The sequence below is a fragment of the Martes martes genome (genome assembly GCF_963455335.1).
Source record: "Martes martes genome assembly, chromosome: 6".
NCBI classification, from domain to species: Eukaryota; Metazoa; Chordata; class Mammalia; order Carnivora; family Mustelidae; genus Martes; species Martes martes.
The window spans coordinates 53930604-53949687 of NC_137893.1; the positions used below are offsets into that span (position 1 = coordinate 53930604).

The 19084-nt window shown below is 42.4% G+C and overlaps 1 protein-coding gene across 1 annotated transcript in view; it reads right to left on the bottom strand.

The window, feature by feature from the left end:
- Window positions 1–546: 546 nt before the first annotated feature.
- The window catches only part of UST (uronyl 2-sulfotransferase), a gene marked incomplete at its 5' end in the record, with an annotated part of 290034 nt that continues 271496 nt past the window's right edge, over window positions 547–19084 (bottom strand). Inside the window, one exon of the mRNA XM_080806450.1 lies at window positions 547–981. Coding sequence (XP_080662576.1) covers window positions 698–981 — 284 coding nt within the window. The 3' untranslated portion in view covers window positions 547–697. The remainder of the gene's footprint in view (window positions 982–19084) is intronic.

Here is a 19084-nt window from a genome sequence, read left to right on the forward strand (position 1 = left end):
ATCTATCAGAATGGTGCTTGGAAAGAGAGTGTCTCAATGGAGTTTGCCGTGTTCCTTGACCTTGAAAGGTATTCAAGGCTCTGGATGGGTTGAATGTGGCCCCAGCTGACTCGCTCTTTCAGAGATAAGTACACTGCTCTTGGTGAAAGTGTCCCCTGAGATGGACCAGAGGTGGAATTCTACCCATGGGGGTGGAAACCACTCATCCAGGGGCATCCTCCCTTTTGAGGTCCTTACCAGTCTTATCTTTTCTCCTCTTAGATCCTTCTAGAGTGGATTCGCTGGTCTCTGAAGTGGTTTTGTATTTCTACCGAAATAGGTAAGTCTGGATGTTTCCTACCACTGAGGTAATATTTTTACAAGTCATTTTACAAATGATAAGTTACTGGGCTATGGGCTCTATTTCTCCCCCTTCTCTCATTATGCTAGAGGGAATAGCTATGTTATGATGGGATGCCCTGTGATGGTGCCATCTAGTGTACCTGGAAAAGGACCCAAGGGGCCAGGAAGACACAACGCCGCTAGACAGGTAAGACCCGCAAAACCGGGCATCTCCCCATGACCCCAACATGTGGGAATGTTTTGTTCTTTTTAATGCAGCCGAGCATCCATTTAGTCCCTTAAGGATTTCCCTCCCCGACAAAAGAACTTTCTGGAAAAGGGAGACACGGCCAGTGGAGGCAACACACTGCTGGCATCACCTCTTATAAATATCTTCTAGCCACTTCTCGTCATCTTGGTCCTCATCATCGATTGGCTCCTCAGTTTCTGGTGGAGTTGGAATAAAGAACTGGGGCCTCAGAGGGGGGCTGCTGACGTGGGACTTCAGTCCAAACTTGCGCTTCAGCAGGTGGAACTGCTCTTTGACATAGTGGTAGAACTCATACTCGTATCTCATTCGCTGGTAGAGAATCTGCACGGCCTCGGGGGAGGGGACAGTCTTCTTCACGGTCACAGTCATATTTCCAAGCTTCCTATGCTCTGGAAAAGAAGCAGGGTTGCACATGAGCGGTTGGCTCGAATGCTTTCGCTCAAAGGGAAGAAGGATGAAGCCGTGCGTTATGTGCCTAATTCTGGCAGCTCTAGAGAATGAAATTCTGAGTGTGAAGAATAGAAGGGAAAAATGGGCTCCCCACACTATTTAGAAAGATTTCCCCATATCCTAGGTGTTAATATCAACATTAGTTGATGAGACATAAATGATCTGAACGTCTCTTTGCACGGGATGTGGACTATGTAATTTGACCACTATTCAATTCTAAACAGCAAAATCTACCCGGTTTCCCTTTTGACTTCCTGTTACACACATCAAGGCTTTACTTTCAGGAGGAAGCACAGCAAAAAGCTCTCACCACTTTCTAATCATCTTGTTTTCTTTTCTTTTTCTTTTACAGTATTAACATGCGTTATTGAGAGCATAACTTGATATAAAATCTATTTGCATTTCATTAATTCAACAGGGCATTTGTCAAGAAAAATAGAGGAAGAACTGGTAGAGTCCTTAAAATACAATGTTAACGGTTGTAAATTTTGAATGCTTTTAAAGTTGTGGTCAGTTAAAACTAAAATCTGCTAAGTTTTATATTAATGACTATATACAATGTTCTATATATTTTACATGTAATGCCTAACAAAAATGTTATATATATACATATATATAATAAAATGTTAACCCTACTAAAATGTACATTTCAGTGGCATTAATTGCATTCATAATGTTGTGCAATCATCACCACTGGTTCCAAGATTGTTTCATTGCTCCAAACAGAAAGTCTGCACACATTAAACTCCCTATAACCCTCCCCAAGTAACCTCTAATCTACTCTCTATGCATTTGCCTTTTTTAGGTACCCCCATATAAATGGAACCATACAATATGCCCTTCTGTGTCTGGCTTTTTCAGGTAGCATAGGTTTTTCAACTTTTCAAGGTTCATCCACACTGTATATTTATCAGTATTTCATTCCTTTTTATGAATGAACGGTATTCATCCATTGTATGGATATGCCACTGTTTATCCATCAATCCATTGATGGACACTTGGGTTGTTTCTACTTTTTGGCTATTGTGAAGAGTGCTGCTGTGAACATTTGTATACAAGTACTTGTTTGTGTCCCTGACTGCCGTTCTTTTGGGCATATACCTGGGAGTGGAATTGCAGGCTCGTGGTAATTCTCTGTTAAACTCTTAAAGACCACCAAACAGTTTTCCTCGGCAATCGAATCACCTTACGTGCCTGCTGGCAATGTACGAAGGCTCCAATTTCCTCAAATCTTCTTCTATAATTGTCGTTTTAATTTAAAAAATTACAGCCATCCCAGTAAGTGTGAATTGGTATCTCGCTGTGGTTTTGATTTTCATTCCACTAACAACTAATGACACAGAGCATCTTTTCATGTGCTTGTTGGCCATTTGTACATCTTCTTTGAAGAATGGTGTCGTTAACTCCTGTCCCTATTCTGGCATTAGATTGTTTATATTTTCATTGTGGAGTTATAGTTCTTTGTATGTTCTGGATAGGCTGTCTGCGTAGATAGCGGGTAAATGATTTGCAAATATTTCCTTGGGAGGTTGTCCCCTCCCGAGGGGACAATTGTAGGTTGTCTTTTCAGTCTCTTGATAGTTAACTTGGATGAATAAAAGTTTTTGATTTTAATGAAGACTAATTTATTTTTTCTTTTGTTACCTATATTTTTGGTGTTATAGTAAAGAAACCATTGCCAAACCCAAGATTATGAATACTTGCCATGATATTTTTTTTATCAACTTATTTTTAACTAAAACTTTCTGTCACCAAATTTGACTGTTTGAGATACTTTCTGAAGCCTCCAAGAGCAATTCTAATAAAATTCACAGAATAATGGCCTCATTGAAATAAGGGTATTGCTTTTTCAATTGAGTGTCTTGCAAAGTACAGTACACATTTGGATGTATCAGTTCTAGAATCTTGGTTGAAGAATTTGGCATAGTCTCTTCTAAAATGGGTTTATGGGGCGCCTGGGTGGCTCAGTGGATTAAGCCTCTGCCTTCAGCTCAGGTCATGATCCCAGGGTCCTGGGATCGAGCCCCGCATTGGGCTCTCTGCTCAGCGGGGAGCCTGCTTCCCCCTCTCTCTCTGCCTGCCTCTCTGCCTACTTGTGTTCTCTGTCTGTCAAGTAAATAAATAAAATCTTAAAAAAAAATAAAATGGGTTTATGATATAACATCTATCTATCTTCTTTGCAGATATTAACTATAGCTAATCTGAGGTGAGTCATGCTAATATGCATATTCCTTTGGGTTTTTAAAACACAGAGTTTAAAAAACTGGTATTAAAGGCAGGCAAGGCACAAGAATTTGAAGTTCAACATTGAAAGGTGCAAGAAACATGATTCACTTATTTCCAGACTCCTACAATTCCTTCCTCTTGAAGCACTCTAAATTTTGTGGCCTTTTCTTATTTCATACCATAAAAAATATTAGGATTCCTGTGATTTTCAAATAAATTTTTTAGTTAACTTATATGGGCCAACCTGTTCCAAAGAGAATGTAAAGAACTTTACAAAAATATATCTGCTGCAAAGAGCTAAATAGCTAAGGACACTGGGCAAAGGGAGAATGAAGGTCAGAAGGAAGTTCAGGATTGGGGGTAATGGCTTCCACCTCCCTATCTGGAAGGATCTCCCTAGAGTACTGCTCCTGCTTCTTGCCCCAGCCCCTCTTTCAGGGAGGTGGGCCAGGTACCAGGGCCAGAGAGGGTATCACTGCATTTTGGAGAAGGGATTGAGAGACCATCCACCCTGGAAAGAGTGTGTCCATCTCCCAACACCTCACACCTTCCCGCAGAGAAGGTGAGGGCTTCTAACAACGTCTGTGACTTGGTGGGCAAGTTTGTCCAAGTCAGGATGAATATGACCAGCCCACTTCTCACACATGGCCGCTTTCTCACACCTAGCTTGAGCTGGGAATAAAGCTAACGTTTGGATCTCCACCTATCTCCAGTGTCTATTTCTCTATTAGTTAAGAACTCAGGCTGGAGGACATGGGTGTTATTTATTAGTCCCTCAAACCCCAACATCAAGTAACATAAAATCTGGGTGCCTGGGTGGCTTAGTCAGGGAAGCCTCTGCCTTCGGCTCAGGTCATGATCCCAGCGTCCTGGGATCAAGCCCCAGAGCGGGGCTCCCTGCTCAGCAGGGAGTCTGCTTCTCCTGCTTCCTCTGCCCCTCCCCCTGCTTCGTGCTCTCTATCTTGCGTGCACACGCACATGCTCTCTCTCATAAATAAAAAAAATCTTTAAAAAAAAGTATCATCAAATGCACATTGTGAAGTCCTAATAAGCACTTGGGCAGGAGGTGGGTTGAGAATGTGGCCCTAAACTTTCTAACAACCAACAGAGAATTTAACATTGTGAACTGCTCTTCATTCAAAATAATCTATTGCTGTCTATTCCTAGTTATAAAACATAGAGAAATATCTTGTGTGATTTTCATAAGAAAAAACTGTGACAAAATCAGCATTGTTTTAATAACACCCTTTGCATATGTTCCGCTATGAGTTTTCTGGGTGACGAAGAAAAATAGCCCATCCCATGTGCTCAACTCAAGCTTGATCCGGGTATATACTCCAGAGTAGAGGTTTTTGACCCTCCTGAAAACCTGATGAAAGCTCATGCATGGAAAGACAGGGAAGCTCACATATGAGTATCGTAGGCATTTATGGATCTGTTAAGGACCCCTGATTTCAGGAAATCATTTCTTATAGAAATCAAGAAATCAAGACTACATTTCCTTCTACAATTTTTCATATATCTTGTTTATTCTAGTAAGTACTAGCCCTGGTATAAATGATAAATAGTGGAGTTAGTTATTTTACCTGCTGGTCCGGTCTATAGTCATATTCATTGCAACAGCAAAGACAGAAGGCCTTGTATTTACATTTTATGAAAAGAGAGGGGCTAATAGTGCCTGGAACGTAAACAGGAGGCCCTCCTACCCTGACCTGGGGGCAGACCCAAAGGAGTTAGCATTGCGGAGCCTACATCTTTGTAAATAAGTCATGTGGGATCTGTTCTATTGCACGGTTGAAACACAATTTTCCTAAAAATAATACCCATCAAGTGTAATCACTGACCATAAAACCATCCAAGAAAAGTGTCCACCGAATTTTTATCCTAGAACCAAGTAACTTCTTAGACGAGTCTTCAAGATAAATTGGGACGTAAAATGTTGACTTGCTATAAAGGGTTATTAACATCAAACCAGTAAAATGTTGGAAGATTTAAAAACATGATAGCTTAAAGGAGTTACACATTTCCTTCTTCGATTAGGATTAGGTAATTGGGTCAGTTGCTATAAAGCTACTCCTCGTTCATCACAGCCAAACTCTCTGCCCTGCATGCTTTCCTCTAGAGATGACAATGGGCCATTTGGTGGATGGGCAGAGCAGGTTAACTGTCAGAAGTAACAGTGTATCATTCAAGCACAAGGGGAAAGAACCAGGGTGTATCTACATCATTAATTAGCTGATGTGGCAAGCGATGGTGACAGTCCCAGCTAACCCTGATCCCTTGTGATGTATTTTTACAGGAATGGCTACATTAAATGAGCACTATGGTGTCCTAGTCTCCTTCTGATTGCTCCCTTTCAAACTCCCCACCCCCCACCATGGCCCGACCTCTTTCCTTGCCTGTCCTTTCAATGTCAGTGCTCCTGGATGCTGGCTTAGCCTCCCTCTCCTCCCCCTTCCTTACTCTCTGGTGGTGTCAGCCAACCCTCTACCCTTAGTTTTCATACCACTGTAGACACAAAACCAAAAGTTTATATGAAATGATTACAGCTCCCCTCCCTTTTGTTTTCCACAGAGCTGTCAAATTTCAAAGGAAGGTTAGCGATACTTCCGGAGGATGGTGTCATGGTCAGAATTAAGAGCTTTGTTTTGTGAGAGGAGAAGTAAAGGTCAGACTCAAACAACAATGACATGGACACCTATTAGAGGTTTGGAGGGTGCCCATAGGCATGTTATTGTATTTAATATTTTCAATAACCCTCTGAGGTGTTCTGACCCCCAATTTTGCAGATGGGAGAGATAAAAGGTCTGGATGCTTAAATGACTTGCCCAGGGTCACACTGCTAGTAAGTCATCGACAGAGCCGGAATCTGAGCCCGGACCTCCATTCATGTTGAGGTTTCCACTAATACTGGGCCATAACTAGTGAAGCTTTCATGAGCCTGTAGAAAATTATCACCTTCCCATGGAACGACTACAGGGAAGTTTGCCCTCTTATAGTCGAGAATTTTTAAAATCACATTTCAAAGACATATGGTTATGTGCCTTGCTGTACAGTAATCAGTGCTATGGAAAAGTCATTCCATTGCTAAGTGTCCCACATTTTTGCAAAATGCCAGACTTTCCCTCCAAACAAAACAAAGCTACGTGAACTGTGGAATCAGCCTCTCTCCAGATTGCCATCATAGCAGTTCTAGAGGAAGTTGTTAGGATTTTTTTTGGAGACTGTCCTTCTTTTGGCCACAAAAAATCATGCTTTAAAAATCTATACTTATTATTAGCATCCTTTGGGAAGTCAAGTAGCCCTCATTAGGTGGGCATACACTGGCGACCGTAACCATCAAGAAGTGAAGACCTACCCATGAGCATCCTTTGAACACTAGCAGGAACTGAGAGACGACTTCACGGGCCCATGTATCTGGTCCCCACTGGTGGACATTTCAGAGGCAGGAGACAAATTCAGGGCTCCTTTCAGTAAAGCAGGCACAGCAAAAAGGCAGCCCGAGATCTGACGGGTAGGCTGTGTTATTTGGCCTGTGAGGTATTTTTTTTTAAGAAATTGACTTAGTTGTTGTAAGACTTGGTCTATTTCATGCAAGTCTGTCTTTCTGGCTTCCCTCAAAGTCAGGCAATATTCTTCTAGAGCTAAGTATGGCTGCCCACCTCTTTCCCCGAGAGAGAGACCAGTGTTCTTCATTTTGTTCCAGACCCCAAGTGCCAGTTCCTTCTTGACAGTTACCTCCTTGGCTGCTATAAAAGTTTGGGTTTTATGCCTCTGCTTTAAAGGTTTTAATTCTGACTCTTATGAACCTAGGAAGCAAGTGCTCTAGGTCAAAATGAAGGCTTCCAGGAGGTCTCATTCCTGTGTCCAATATGGTCATCCTTCTTTTTTTTTTTCCTGCAAATATTTATTGAATAACCATATTGCACCAGACATTGGAGTTATGAGCAGTGAATGGGATTTTATCATCATGAGCATTGTCACCAATAGGCATTTTTCAGAGAGCTTTTTCAGCGTGAAGAATGTGAGAATTCTAACATGTGCTTGGTTCTTACAAAAACCCCAACGAGGGAGGCTCTCCTATTATCACCATTTTATAGATATGACATTGGAATTTAGTAACTTAAGTTCACACAGCTGGTAATTGGAAAAGCCAAAAGTTGGGTCTGGACAGTTTGATGACTGAATCCAGGCTCTTGACTCTTCACATTGTTTATGGCTGAATGGGGCCCATGGTCTTAGGGGAGAATCCCTCCTCAGGAGCCCGCTCACATTGGGAGCGAATGGGGCATTTCATTCTGGTTGGTTCGATGGTGTCAGCATTTCCTTTCCTTGGTCAGAAATACCTTGCAGAGAGACCCAGCCTCATGTGCTTGTCTCCACAATACTCTGGGGGAGCTGGGCCTCTCATAACTACTATTTGACTATTTGATCATGAAGATCTGCTCAAGTCTGAGGGTAAGGGGTATGTTTGTGTGTGTGTGTGTTGCAGCCAAAAGAGGGAAAATTCTTAGGAGGCCTCTGAGGAACTATGAAACTTTAAAAAAATGTTCCCTGGACTTTTTGCCCTAACGTCCCTACCATTTCATCTAGCTGTTCTCCTGATGGAGCTTGTTATGCTGAGACTGCTTAGGAGAGGGGTGGCCCCCATCTGTCTTTGTACTTCCACAGCTCAGACCTAGGGACACATAGCGCCCTGTATTCATGCTCACTGAGGGAGTGAAAGAAGCCAACAGAAGGAAGGGGGTTTTGTCAGACCTGAAGAAGGCTTGGCTCTGCCTGTGAGGTGCAGACATAGCCAAGTGGGAACAAAGGCAATATCTGAATATTCTTAATAGAAAATGCCCAAGAGACCCATGAATGCTGGGTCTTTAGCAGGAAGCAGCCTACCCTCACATCTGGGATTTTTCATCTCCCGCTGGGGTCTATAATTTTGTGTTTAGTTTTGCAGTCCAGTTGCCTTTTTGGAATGATAGCGCTGGCCAAGTCGTGTTTTTCTGCTCCTATACTTTAATTAATCAATATGTTTTGGCAAAGAGAAGGTGTGGTTTTAGGAAGTTTTTGATTTTTGTTTCCATTTTTCTTATTTACTTTAAGGGCGTGGCCAAAGACTCCCCTTAATTATTTTCATAACTGGAGAAGATTTCCTCAAAGTGGGCATTGGTTGGTTGGAAAACCAACCAACCAACCAACCAACCAAAACCAATCTCTGACCTTTTTATTTCAATAGCAGAATAAAGATTGTTTTTCCTCACAGACATCTCCGAAGTCACCCCAGAGTCAGGACTAGGTGGGGACAGACTTTGCTAGGCTCCCAGATTCTACTTTCCCTGAGGAGTCATAGAGACCCCTACAGAGTCACTACGGCCCTGAATGGGGGTCCTTTTTATACTGCTGACCCCTGATAACATAAAGTTATAGTTGGTTATCCAATGCCAGTAGAGAAAAAAATCCAAGACGATACTGAGGTCAGTAGGGAGACAGCTGAGTTGAGTGAGCTTTCCGCATTATTAAAGCTTTACAGATGGTGATATAAACAGCACAAACCTACCCCTATCTCAATGTCTCCCCACAGCTTATCTGAATAGAGTGCCCTTCTTTGCATAGAGCTCCGTGGATCTGTGTGTTTTCCCATGGCCTTTCCTTGCCTCACACAGTCCTCAGAGCAACCCATTTTACCTACAGATCCCGAGGGCTTGAGAGGTCACAAGAGTTGCTCGTTTGTCTGACCAGTAAGTGACTGTCCTGAGACTAGAAAGCAGGCTTTCTGATTCCCAGCCCAGTGCCTTTTTACTCCACCACTGGCTGTTAATTTCCAAATTGAGTGGAAATCTATAACCACCCACTTCTCCTTGCCCTGTGTGTATTCTGGCATTAAGGGGATGGGTTGAAAAGAAGGGCTTGAGTGTTCTAAGTCTAAGCTTTGGTAAGTCTGGGGGGATCTGGTGAGAAACCTGCAAGCCAGCAGAAATGTTTGCAGACTGAAAGAGACTGTGTCTTTTTCATTTTTTAGCTCTCCAGCACCCGGCTCCATGCCTGGCACATAACGACCGTCAATAAAGGTTTGTTGACTTGAAAGCTGTATGTTAAATCCATCTGTAAGACTGGATTAACCCAAAGGGCAAATTTTGGTTTTGACTGTACCTGTGTTGTTTTTGCTACATTCTTTCCATAGTTGAGTGTCCTTCATGAGCAAACTTTCCATGTCTAGAAATCAGATTTCTTTAGGATGGGCTGATACAGGGGTTCGGGATCACAGGGTACTCTGGCGAGGTAGTGGTATTTGCTTTTCTTAGCCACTTTACTGGAGAACGCTCTATTATGGTGACAGATGGCTTACATATACTTATGGAAGCTTCAGGAATACTGTGATAAGGGACATCTGCCACAAACATAAACATCTATGTAGGAACATATAATACAGTCGCAACCTTGTAGCTCATGAATATATGTCACATGTATTATTTATTACAGTCACTAAGTAAAGAAACCCAAACACTACTGGAGCAACAAGACATCCATGTGACCTAATTTTACTATATTGATGCCATTTGATTACTCCAATTGCCATCATTTTGGGTCCTTTTTTGGTGCTGATTCTCCATTTGTGAAAGAAAGTGTTTCACTTAGAAGTAAGATATTCAGAGCCCATGCACTTGACCCACATTCCAATGGCTTTGCTGTGGATATGATCTGAACGGGGGCTCTGTGACCACTCTTGAATGCTCCCTGGTGGAAGAACGTAGGGCAGGCCATGGGGGTGCATTTCCAGAAAGCTGGTGTCTCAGGGAATAGATTGCAAAGAAAAAGTTCTATGGCACCCCTGGACACACATCCACACTCAGCACCAATCGCATCCATCCACACAGAACCATATGCCAGTGAAGGCATTGAGGCCCAGTTTCCCAACTTGCTGCCCCTCCCAAGGCACTCCTAAGCAAATACTAGGAGTTTAACTTTTGGATGTGATGATAAATATAATTTACCAGTAGCCCATCTGCATGCAAGACTGAGCAGTGACAGGCACAGTGCTCCCAGTAGGGCCTCAAGTTGAGGCCACAGACGGATTTTGCCTGCCTGCCGGAGATCTGGACATTTCTGCAAAGGCAGCGACTCTCCCTACCTCCGCTGCCTTGACATTATGTTTGGATTGGTTCATAATCTTCAGAACTCTCAAAAGTCCCTCTAATGTAAATAAAAAGGAAATCACAGACCTGCCCCCTGAAGTCTCTCTTCCCACCTCTCTTCATCTGTCAAACAGGCATAATGGAAAAACGATGTAGCCCTGGCCCTGGGCCAAAATAAACAATCTGGAAATACTGTGTAAACCCAGCTGCTGCACTAGAGGACAGAGGCCTCACTTCATGACCTCCAGGATGGTTAACCATATGCAAAATACCCAAAACTCACCACGGGCTTGCAGTCTGTTCTGATACTGAGCTGGTGTGGGCATTCCTTCCCTTGATCCAAGGGAAGGCTCACTCTATGCCGACCAAAGACCCCTTTCCCCATCAATCTGGCCCTGTTTGAGCCTGGTCCAGCAGAGGTTAGGAGCAGGAAATGCACACGAGTTAAGCAACAACCAGAAGTGGAGCCAAATTTTACCACTGGGAAAAAACAAAACAAACAAACAAACAAAAAAACCCCCAAACAACAAAAAAACAAAAATCAAGCATCATCAAAAGACAGGTATCAGCTCTTCAGCTTAGCGGGAACGGAGGGGTAATCACCCCAGAGGCCCTTCTATTGGAAGCAGTCCTCTGTCTAAAACACGGGTGGTTTCCTAATCCCAGGTTTAGAGGACATTCAGAAATGCCCTGCACACGGGGGCTGAGGCATGCCTTCTCAGGTGACAGGTATGAGGAAGGCCACGGTCAGGTGCGGCGAGTCAGGGGGCTGGGGAGCATGGGGACAGCAAGGTGGGTGCCCACCGAGGGCCACTCCTGCAGAGCCTCCCACCAAGCTGGCTGCGCTGGAAACCGTGTGAACTTGATGTTTGCCACAGATAAAGTAAACCCACTTCCTGAATTCTGCAGGGAGGCCCCACCGTTCAAACACAAGCGGCCCCTCACGGCCCGTCCCCCGGAAATGAATGTGTGTCACCGCAGCGAGAAGCCCGGCGCTGGGCTGGACCAGTCGGCCTTTGATGTGCCCTGCGGATGATCGATGGCATGTTAAAGCCCGGCTTCTTGGAGGTATGGCAATTAGAGGAGAAGAGAACAAAAAGCACTTCATGGTTGACTCTCTGTGCTTAGGGTTGTTAAAGTAAACAGTGCTTTTTTTTTTCCTTTTCTTTTCCTTTTTCTTGTTCTTTTTTATGATCTTCTTTTCAGATCTGGAAATACAATTAATTGGAAAATAAATTGAGCTCACTTTGAATTTCAAGAGAACCTTTTCTCTATGGAGCCAAGGAAAGTTACACGAATGACTTTTTAAAAAAAATGCCTGAAAGTGCTAGGCCCCTTTGATGGAAGAGAATGGAGCCTTTTTAATGCTTCCAATTTGCTTTGAATTTTGGAAGCAGGAGCACCACAAATGGAACCATAAAGAAAGAGGGACTGGCCTGTGTGGGGTGGGTCAGGAGGGCCTGCAGAAGCCGGGGCGCCTGGCTCCCACTTTGGGAAGGAAAGCAGCAGCAGTCCTGCAAGGAGCCATGTTTTTACAGAGACATCGCATGGTCGGGTTCTAACCTCATCAAATCTTGAGGTGAGGGTGGCCCATCAGAGGGCTTTCCACGTTATTTGCCTGGGTATTCCTACTCCACCCTACGTATCTTCAGAATCTGCCAGAATCACTGGGGGTGGGGCCGGGAGTGGGAGCGGTATTAGTTATTTTCTTACCCGGCTTGCCTCAGCTCATTCAAATCCTCCTGAAGCACCTACTAGGCACAAGGCAGGATTCCAGGGAACAAGAGAACTGCTAAATGCTGGAAACACAGGCCCTCTCCTCCAGGAGGGAGAGTAAACAATAAAGAGAGAAACAGAGGTACAGTCCTTCTGACAACTTCCCAATCTGAAAATCCCATCCTTAAGAGGAGGGGGGAATAAGGAGGTCGGACCTAAAAGGGGTGGGCATTGAAGTCTACCTTTGGGTCCTTCTGTTGAGCCAAGTAAACACCTGCCTGGACAAACACTGTGTAATGAAACACCTGGGCAGCCAGGCACCTGCAGAGACGAGGCCCTGGGAACCTGCATTCTTTATTAGTGCCCTGGCTGATTTGGTTGCAGGAACTGTCCAACAACACTCAGGTCCTAAACCTTGGAAGTCACCGTGTCAGAACCGGAAGAGGCATCAGAAGGCGTCCCTTTCCTGTTCAGACATAGACATGCACGTGCTGTTGAGTAGTCCCGCCTGGGGGTTGCCTCAGTGCCCACCGGGGTCTGCTGGCTCTGGCTCCCCACTCTCCTTGCTGCCCCCGTTCACTGGGCAGAGGACCATTTACTCCCATGTTTTTCCTCCCCAACGTTGGTATCATGACCCAAAGGGTCAAAAAGCTGATCTGTTTCTTTGAAACTGCATACGACCCTCGTATTACAGGCCTGCTTTCCCCAACAGAGCATATGGCCATTCAAATACTGCCTTGGACATGAGAATGGCTATAGCGGAGGGCTTGCTTTCACAGCAACCCTTGAACCAAGATATTTGAAAATATCTACTTAAAAACATCTTATTGGAAATTTGAGAGGCAGGGCAGCGGGGGGGAGAAGGGAGGGAAAAATGAAATAAGATAGGACCGGGGAGGGAGACAAACCATAAGACAAACCATAAGAGGCTCTTGATCTCAGGAAATGAACTGAGGGTTGCTGGAGGGGAGGGGGGTGGGAGGGACGGGGTGGCTGGGTGATGGACATTGGGGAAGGTATGTGCTATGGTGAGGGCTGCGAATTGTGTAAGACTGATGATTCACAGACCTGTACCCCTGAAACAAACAATACATTATATGTTAAAAAACAAAACAAAACAAAACCTCCCCACCTTATTGGAAGACTTACTACGGCATTATTAATAAAATGCATTTCTTCATTGCAAATGCATTTTTTATCTGAAATTATGGAGAGATGCTCTTTTGTTACTATTCACACTTTTGTTACTTTATTTGGAATCATTTCATGGGGAGTGATGAGGACCTCCTGATCAAATGGACTTATTTGAATGAAGAACATCAAGAAAAACACCAGCCCAGGGGTTCTGTCCAAGTTTCTTTGGCATCTGACAACCCCCTAAGCTCTGCTTTTACTTTATATGCATGATTCTTCTTTCTATCCCTCACAGTCTGTCTGTATGGTGTTAGCAGGTCTTGGCTACTTGTCTTAAACACACACATGTGCGTGCGCGCACACACACACACCCACCCCTCCTTTGCCAGGAAAGAGGCCATCTCTTGGAATCACACTATATTGTCTAAATCTAGTCCTGATGATGTTGAAGCCAAGTGCTGACATTACATCCAAGCTACCTATCCGGTAATATATCCGGTTATCCTAAAGGTCCTGGGGACCTTACAAGTTTTAGCTTTAAACTTAATTCTTAGGTAACTTACAACTTAAAAATTCATTTTCTTTCTGGTTATGGTGTGCATAAATATATACACACTATATGGACACATATACTTACCTATATGTACATACACACACATGCAAATAATAGAGCGTAAATTTTTTGGAAGAAGATGAAAAAGATAAAATGGCTTTAAATCAAGCCACCTTTATTACTATAGTAATGTATTTCCTTTTAGTCTTTTTCTTATTTAGTTATGTGAAGTGTAAGATAGATCTTTGCTATGCTGTTTATTGAATTTTATATTCTTTCAACACTTAAGTGATCATAAGCATTTGCCTATAACATTAACTATCCCAAGTCGCATCTTGCAGTGCCTTCCAGGTCATATAACCGGTTTGCGACTGTTAGATAATTGTGTTGTTTTTTCAGTTTCTATGACTCTAAATAATAAGAGATAAACAACCTTGCTCGTAAATGATCATGGGCCTTTTTGCTTATCTCCCTAACACAAATGGCAGCTTTAGCTAGAGGGTGATGAACTTTCTTCTCAGAGCTTGATAAGGCTTTCAGTTCTGACAGGCTTAAGACACCATTTACTTTCTTTTGTCAGAGATCCTGAAATTCACATAATGCAACTTCCCCAAACTTTAGGACATTTTCTTCCACATTACCTGACATTAATCTAATTGTAACCTAACTTACTAAGTCGTGAAACACACCTGGCTTTTTGAAGAGCCTATAACTATTCTGTGAGAATAGAAAGTACTACAGCATTTAATATGGGAATATAGTTGCTTGTAAAACATTTAATGTGCAAGAAATTCTTGGTAAATTATACCATGCAATGTCTATAATGATAGTGATTAAATTATTGCTCATTCTTGGGACTCTATGAACTGGGAACTTATATGGGTCGACCACAGAACCTAGTTTTTTTTTTTCCTTTGTATTGTTCATTCTAGATACATTATGTTTAAGGGACTATAGTCTATTTCCCTGTTGTTGTTTTGACATTGCATTTATTACAGTGATCAGCTCTGATGAGTCAAGGCAAGGTGAGTCCCAATCATCAGCAACCTGGGTATTTTCTCTGGAATGTTAAACACGGTGAGATTCTGATAAACCCTTGAAGGGCTCTGAATGAAGTAGCTGTTCATGGAAGCCAAACATGTAGATAAGTGAGATATTTAACCTCTTGCCCAGGCATTAAGAAATCAGGCTACTAAGAGGTGCTACTCAAAATAACCATTCCCAAGTCAGGAAAGTGTGAAATGAAGTTCCAAGGATGCTGTCAATTCCACTGGCAAGGTTTGCAATGTCATTTTGAAATTAAGTTTACTTTATCTGGGCAATCTATAGCACAATGCTAGGGCCAGATCTTGGGAAGATGTAAATGAACAGGCCTGTTTCTTCCTTCTCTCCCTGTTGGATATCAGAGTTTCAACTGCCCGCTCTATAAGACAGGGTGTGTATCTGTAAACTCATCCCAGTGGCTTTTGCTTGAAGCAAAACCCTAAGAACCAACAAGAAGTTCATTTGTATGGGAGGTCTGTTTGTTCAATTAAGGAAAGTTTGAAATTGATGGGCTCATACCAGTAGATGCCAAAGTCATCTGAGGGGGAAATGCTACTGCTTTAAAGGACAGTGGCAAATGTTCGATATGAACATTGAAATACTGTAAAAAGGTTCTAGACATAATTAAAATTTCCAAATGTAATCTGGCAAGAACAACATAATTTTTTTTTTCATAATACATTTTTGAAAGATGCGGTTGTGGTACAAACTTGCGTTTGTCACTAGAACTTGCCCGTGAGAGACGGCAGGCAGTAGAAGCTACGAGTTTCTAAGAGAAGATATTTAAACGATGGATTGCCTTTGGGTAGCAGTTGCTCTTAGCAAGAGATGGTGGGGGGGGGGGTGTTTTTATTAAGGACGAAGAGAAATGGAAGCTCTTTCTGACATGAAAAAAATGAAGCTCTTTCTTCTGATCTATGAAAGAAAAAAAGGGAGGAACACCGACATGGGCTAAGTGTTAGATCAACAGCAGCTCTAAATGGAGATGGTCAGGGGCAATGTCTTGAGTTGAACTTCCATGGCCCACAGCTGAGAGAAATGGCAGAATCTGTGATGGAAGGAAAGGACAATTGCCAGGAAATTTCCGATGCCACAGGAACCTGACATGCTGTAGCTGCGCGCCAGCCCTTCTTCTGAAAGAGGTGCTCATGTTTTTTTAAAAAACGCGCTCATACGTATCATGAGATCCTGTCAGGATCAGTTCCCTGCAGAAATGGCTTTAAAGACGGGTGGGGGAGGGGGCAGGAGAACAGGACCATTTGAACGACATTCAAGACATTCTTTAAAAACTTGTTCAAAGGATGGAAAATCAAAGATGTTTGAAGGAGAAAAATCAACACATGGAAAAGCTGTAAGCCATTACATTCTAGTTTTATAGGGCCACGGAATGAGGTTTCATGATGTTCTAAGAACCACCACCTCACTGCGTAAAATTGAATAAGTGAATTGGCATTAGATCCATACCGTGTTTTCATCTCATTTTTATATAATAATAGAAACTGTCTCGTTATGTCATCGTCCTCTTCTTCAAATCATCCACAGTGAAGGAAATACTTGAAAACTTTAGAATTATTCCTACATTCTAGCAAAACCATACGTAGACAGGCTGCTTGATTTATGACTTTCCATTAACATTTACTCTCTAATGGCTTTTACCAGATGATTTATTTACTCGGTCTATGCTGAGGTAACCTCCTGGCTGGACGGTCGGCAATCCTTATAGCTCAGGCTGAGGGACTGAGTTCCCTCACTAAACACATCTCTTGAATTTCTGTGTGGGCTGTGGGTTCTCAGACAGAGGAATTAGGAGGCCCAGTTCAGTTTTAAAATATTCCTCCTTCCCCGCCAATTCTCTTTGGAAAAATGAAAAAACAAAACAAAACAAAACAAAAACCAATGACAATTTCTGGCCCATTGGATAATGTACATGAAATAATACTAATATGAAATAACATTATTTCAAGTCTTGGCTATCTCCCCGGATCCACTTCACCTTTCTCTTATTTTACTGGCCAACTTCCTTCCTTAGACTACAAAATGAATCTACTAAATGCCACCAAACCCAAAAGGTTTTAAAAAGAAGGCCTGAATGCAGTTGTTAGCTTTCCCATTAAGCACTGGTGTCCCCTCTGAGCTCAAGGAGGTGATGTGGTTGAATATCAAAGGTTGTGGAACATGCTAGTAGGAATTAACGTGTCCCCTTTGAAAACTTTTACACCATTTCTACCAGAAAAGATCAAATTCTAATTTAACGCCATTTAACTCAGTCGTCACTTCTTGGGTTTTACTAGTGACAATAAAATGAAGAATTGGAGCCTAGTGAAAGCTCTTTGGCTCTTTTTTGGGGAGATTTAATCTCACCCTCTTTTTCTGAACATTGCAAAGTCTTCTGGAACATAAGAACTTGTCTTTCTCTCCTTCTATTTTTATCCCACAAAGTCTGAGGCAGTAGAGGGTGGGCAGATGCTGGGCATAGTAGGGATGGGGTGAGAATAGGACAGGGAATCACTCCCGCTCTCAAATTTTGCTAAAGCCCTGGGCACGGGTGATGGATCACAACCGGCAAGCTGGGTTCCCTCTCTCAAGCCCATGGCAGTGATCATCGCCAGGCTTAGACCGGTAGTCCCTGTGCTTGTGTTTCTGGACACCATGACCGACAGTCCAAAACTGACACTAGACATAAGTTCCAGTTCTTGCACTTTTTCATTCATAGCAGCCTTGAAGCGATAGTACACCAGTGATTCCTGAAGACTTTTAGACATCATGCCCTCTGTGCATTTCCTGAGGGGTTTGGATCCAATTCTTTGTTAGTGGTTGCAACTGAGCACACAGTTCTTTCTATGCACTTAGGATGTTTATGAAGAAATTAGTCTCCAGTTCCATATAACTTCATCCATTAGTGGATTTCTTCGATAGACATATGGATAGCTATTTTTTCCTCCATACCATTAGTACGTTGACATACACTGTCAAATGCGAAATCAGTTGACTTCCAAGCTTCTACCTTAGACCAGCAGATAATGAATGTGTCATTTCCATAATTTTCATGGAAACCATGCCCCCCCCCCAGGAGCTTGGGTCGATAGGCACAAAGGTAAGCAGAACAAATAGTCAGAATGCTAGAATTTTAAGAGGGAAAAAAACATGGCCCTGAACATTAGTATAGAATGTTCTCAAGCTTACTGATGTTCACAACATTCAATCATAGCTCTGTGATATTCATAAATAACAAAGGGCATTGTGAGAACATCTGAAAGCCAGTAATTCTTTTGAACAGACTAACAAGGCAGAATTAGTATTAAATTGATTTCACTACCTGGTGATCATATTTATTTCTGGTAGATTATCTATTTTAACAGGCAACTTCAAAAATAAATGTTACTGGGGCACCTGGGTGGCTCAGTGGGTTAAGCCTCTGCCTTCGGCTCAGGTCATGGTCTCAGGGTCCTGGGATCAAGCCCCACATAGGGTTCTCTTCTCAGCAGGGAGATTGCTTCCTTCCCTCTCTCTGCCTGCCTCTCTGCCTACTTGTGATCTCTCTCTCTCTGTCAAAAAAAAACAAAAAAAACAAAACCCTTTAAAAATAAATTTTACTAAAGGCCAACTCACTTTAATTTTAACAGCAAATACACCACAGAAGAATTTTTCTATCTAACAATTAAAATAAGAGTAATGGGATCCTAAAAAGGTTTTTAAAGAAGTGCTCATTGATCACCTTTTTGTTCTATATGATAAGTCACGTACTTTAAGAATTGTTAAGACTCCAACAAACATTTGCAGCAACTAGACTGGAAAGGAGTCCCATTTTTGTTTTGCTGTTTTAGAAAAATAAGCGGTTTGCCTTGGATTGTTTGTTTTCTTAAATTCCATTCCCCGATTCATTAAATCCTTATGAAAGCCAAAGTTGTTGACATGGCTGAAACAAATGGCTTTACTGTTAACCAGACTGAGTCTCTGCAAGCACTTTATTAAAGCAGTCGATTTTAGTAATTTCAACTACTCAAGTCTTTCTCCCAGAAAAAAAGGAAACAAAGTAACATATCTAGAATATCAATGAACATCATCTCAACAGAATTTCTAAGATTTCCAGAAACGTTGGTTCTTAAGAATTTAGCAAAATAAAATTTGCTAGAACCGTAGGTTTTATTAACTACCCCATTGCAGATCTTTTATGTTTTTGATTTTGCTCCTTACATGCAGAAACAGTAGAGTGCTTAAGAGCAAGAGATATTAAAAACAGAG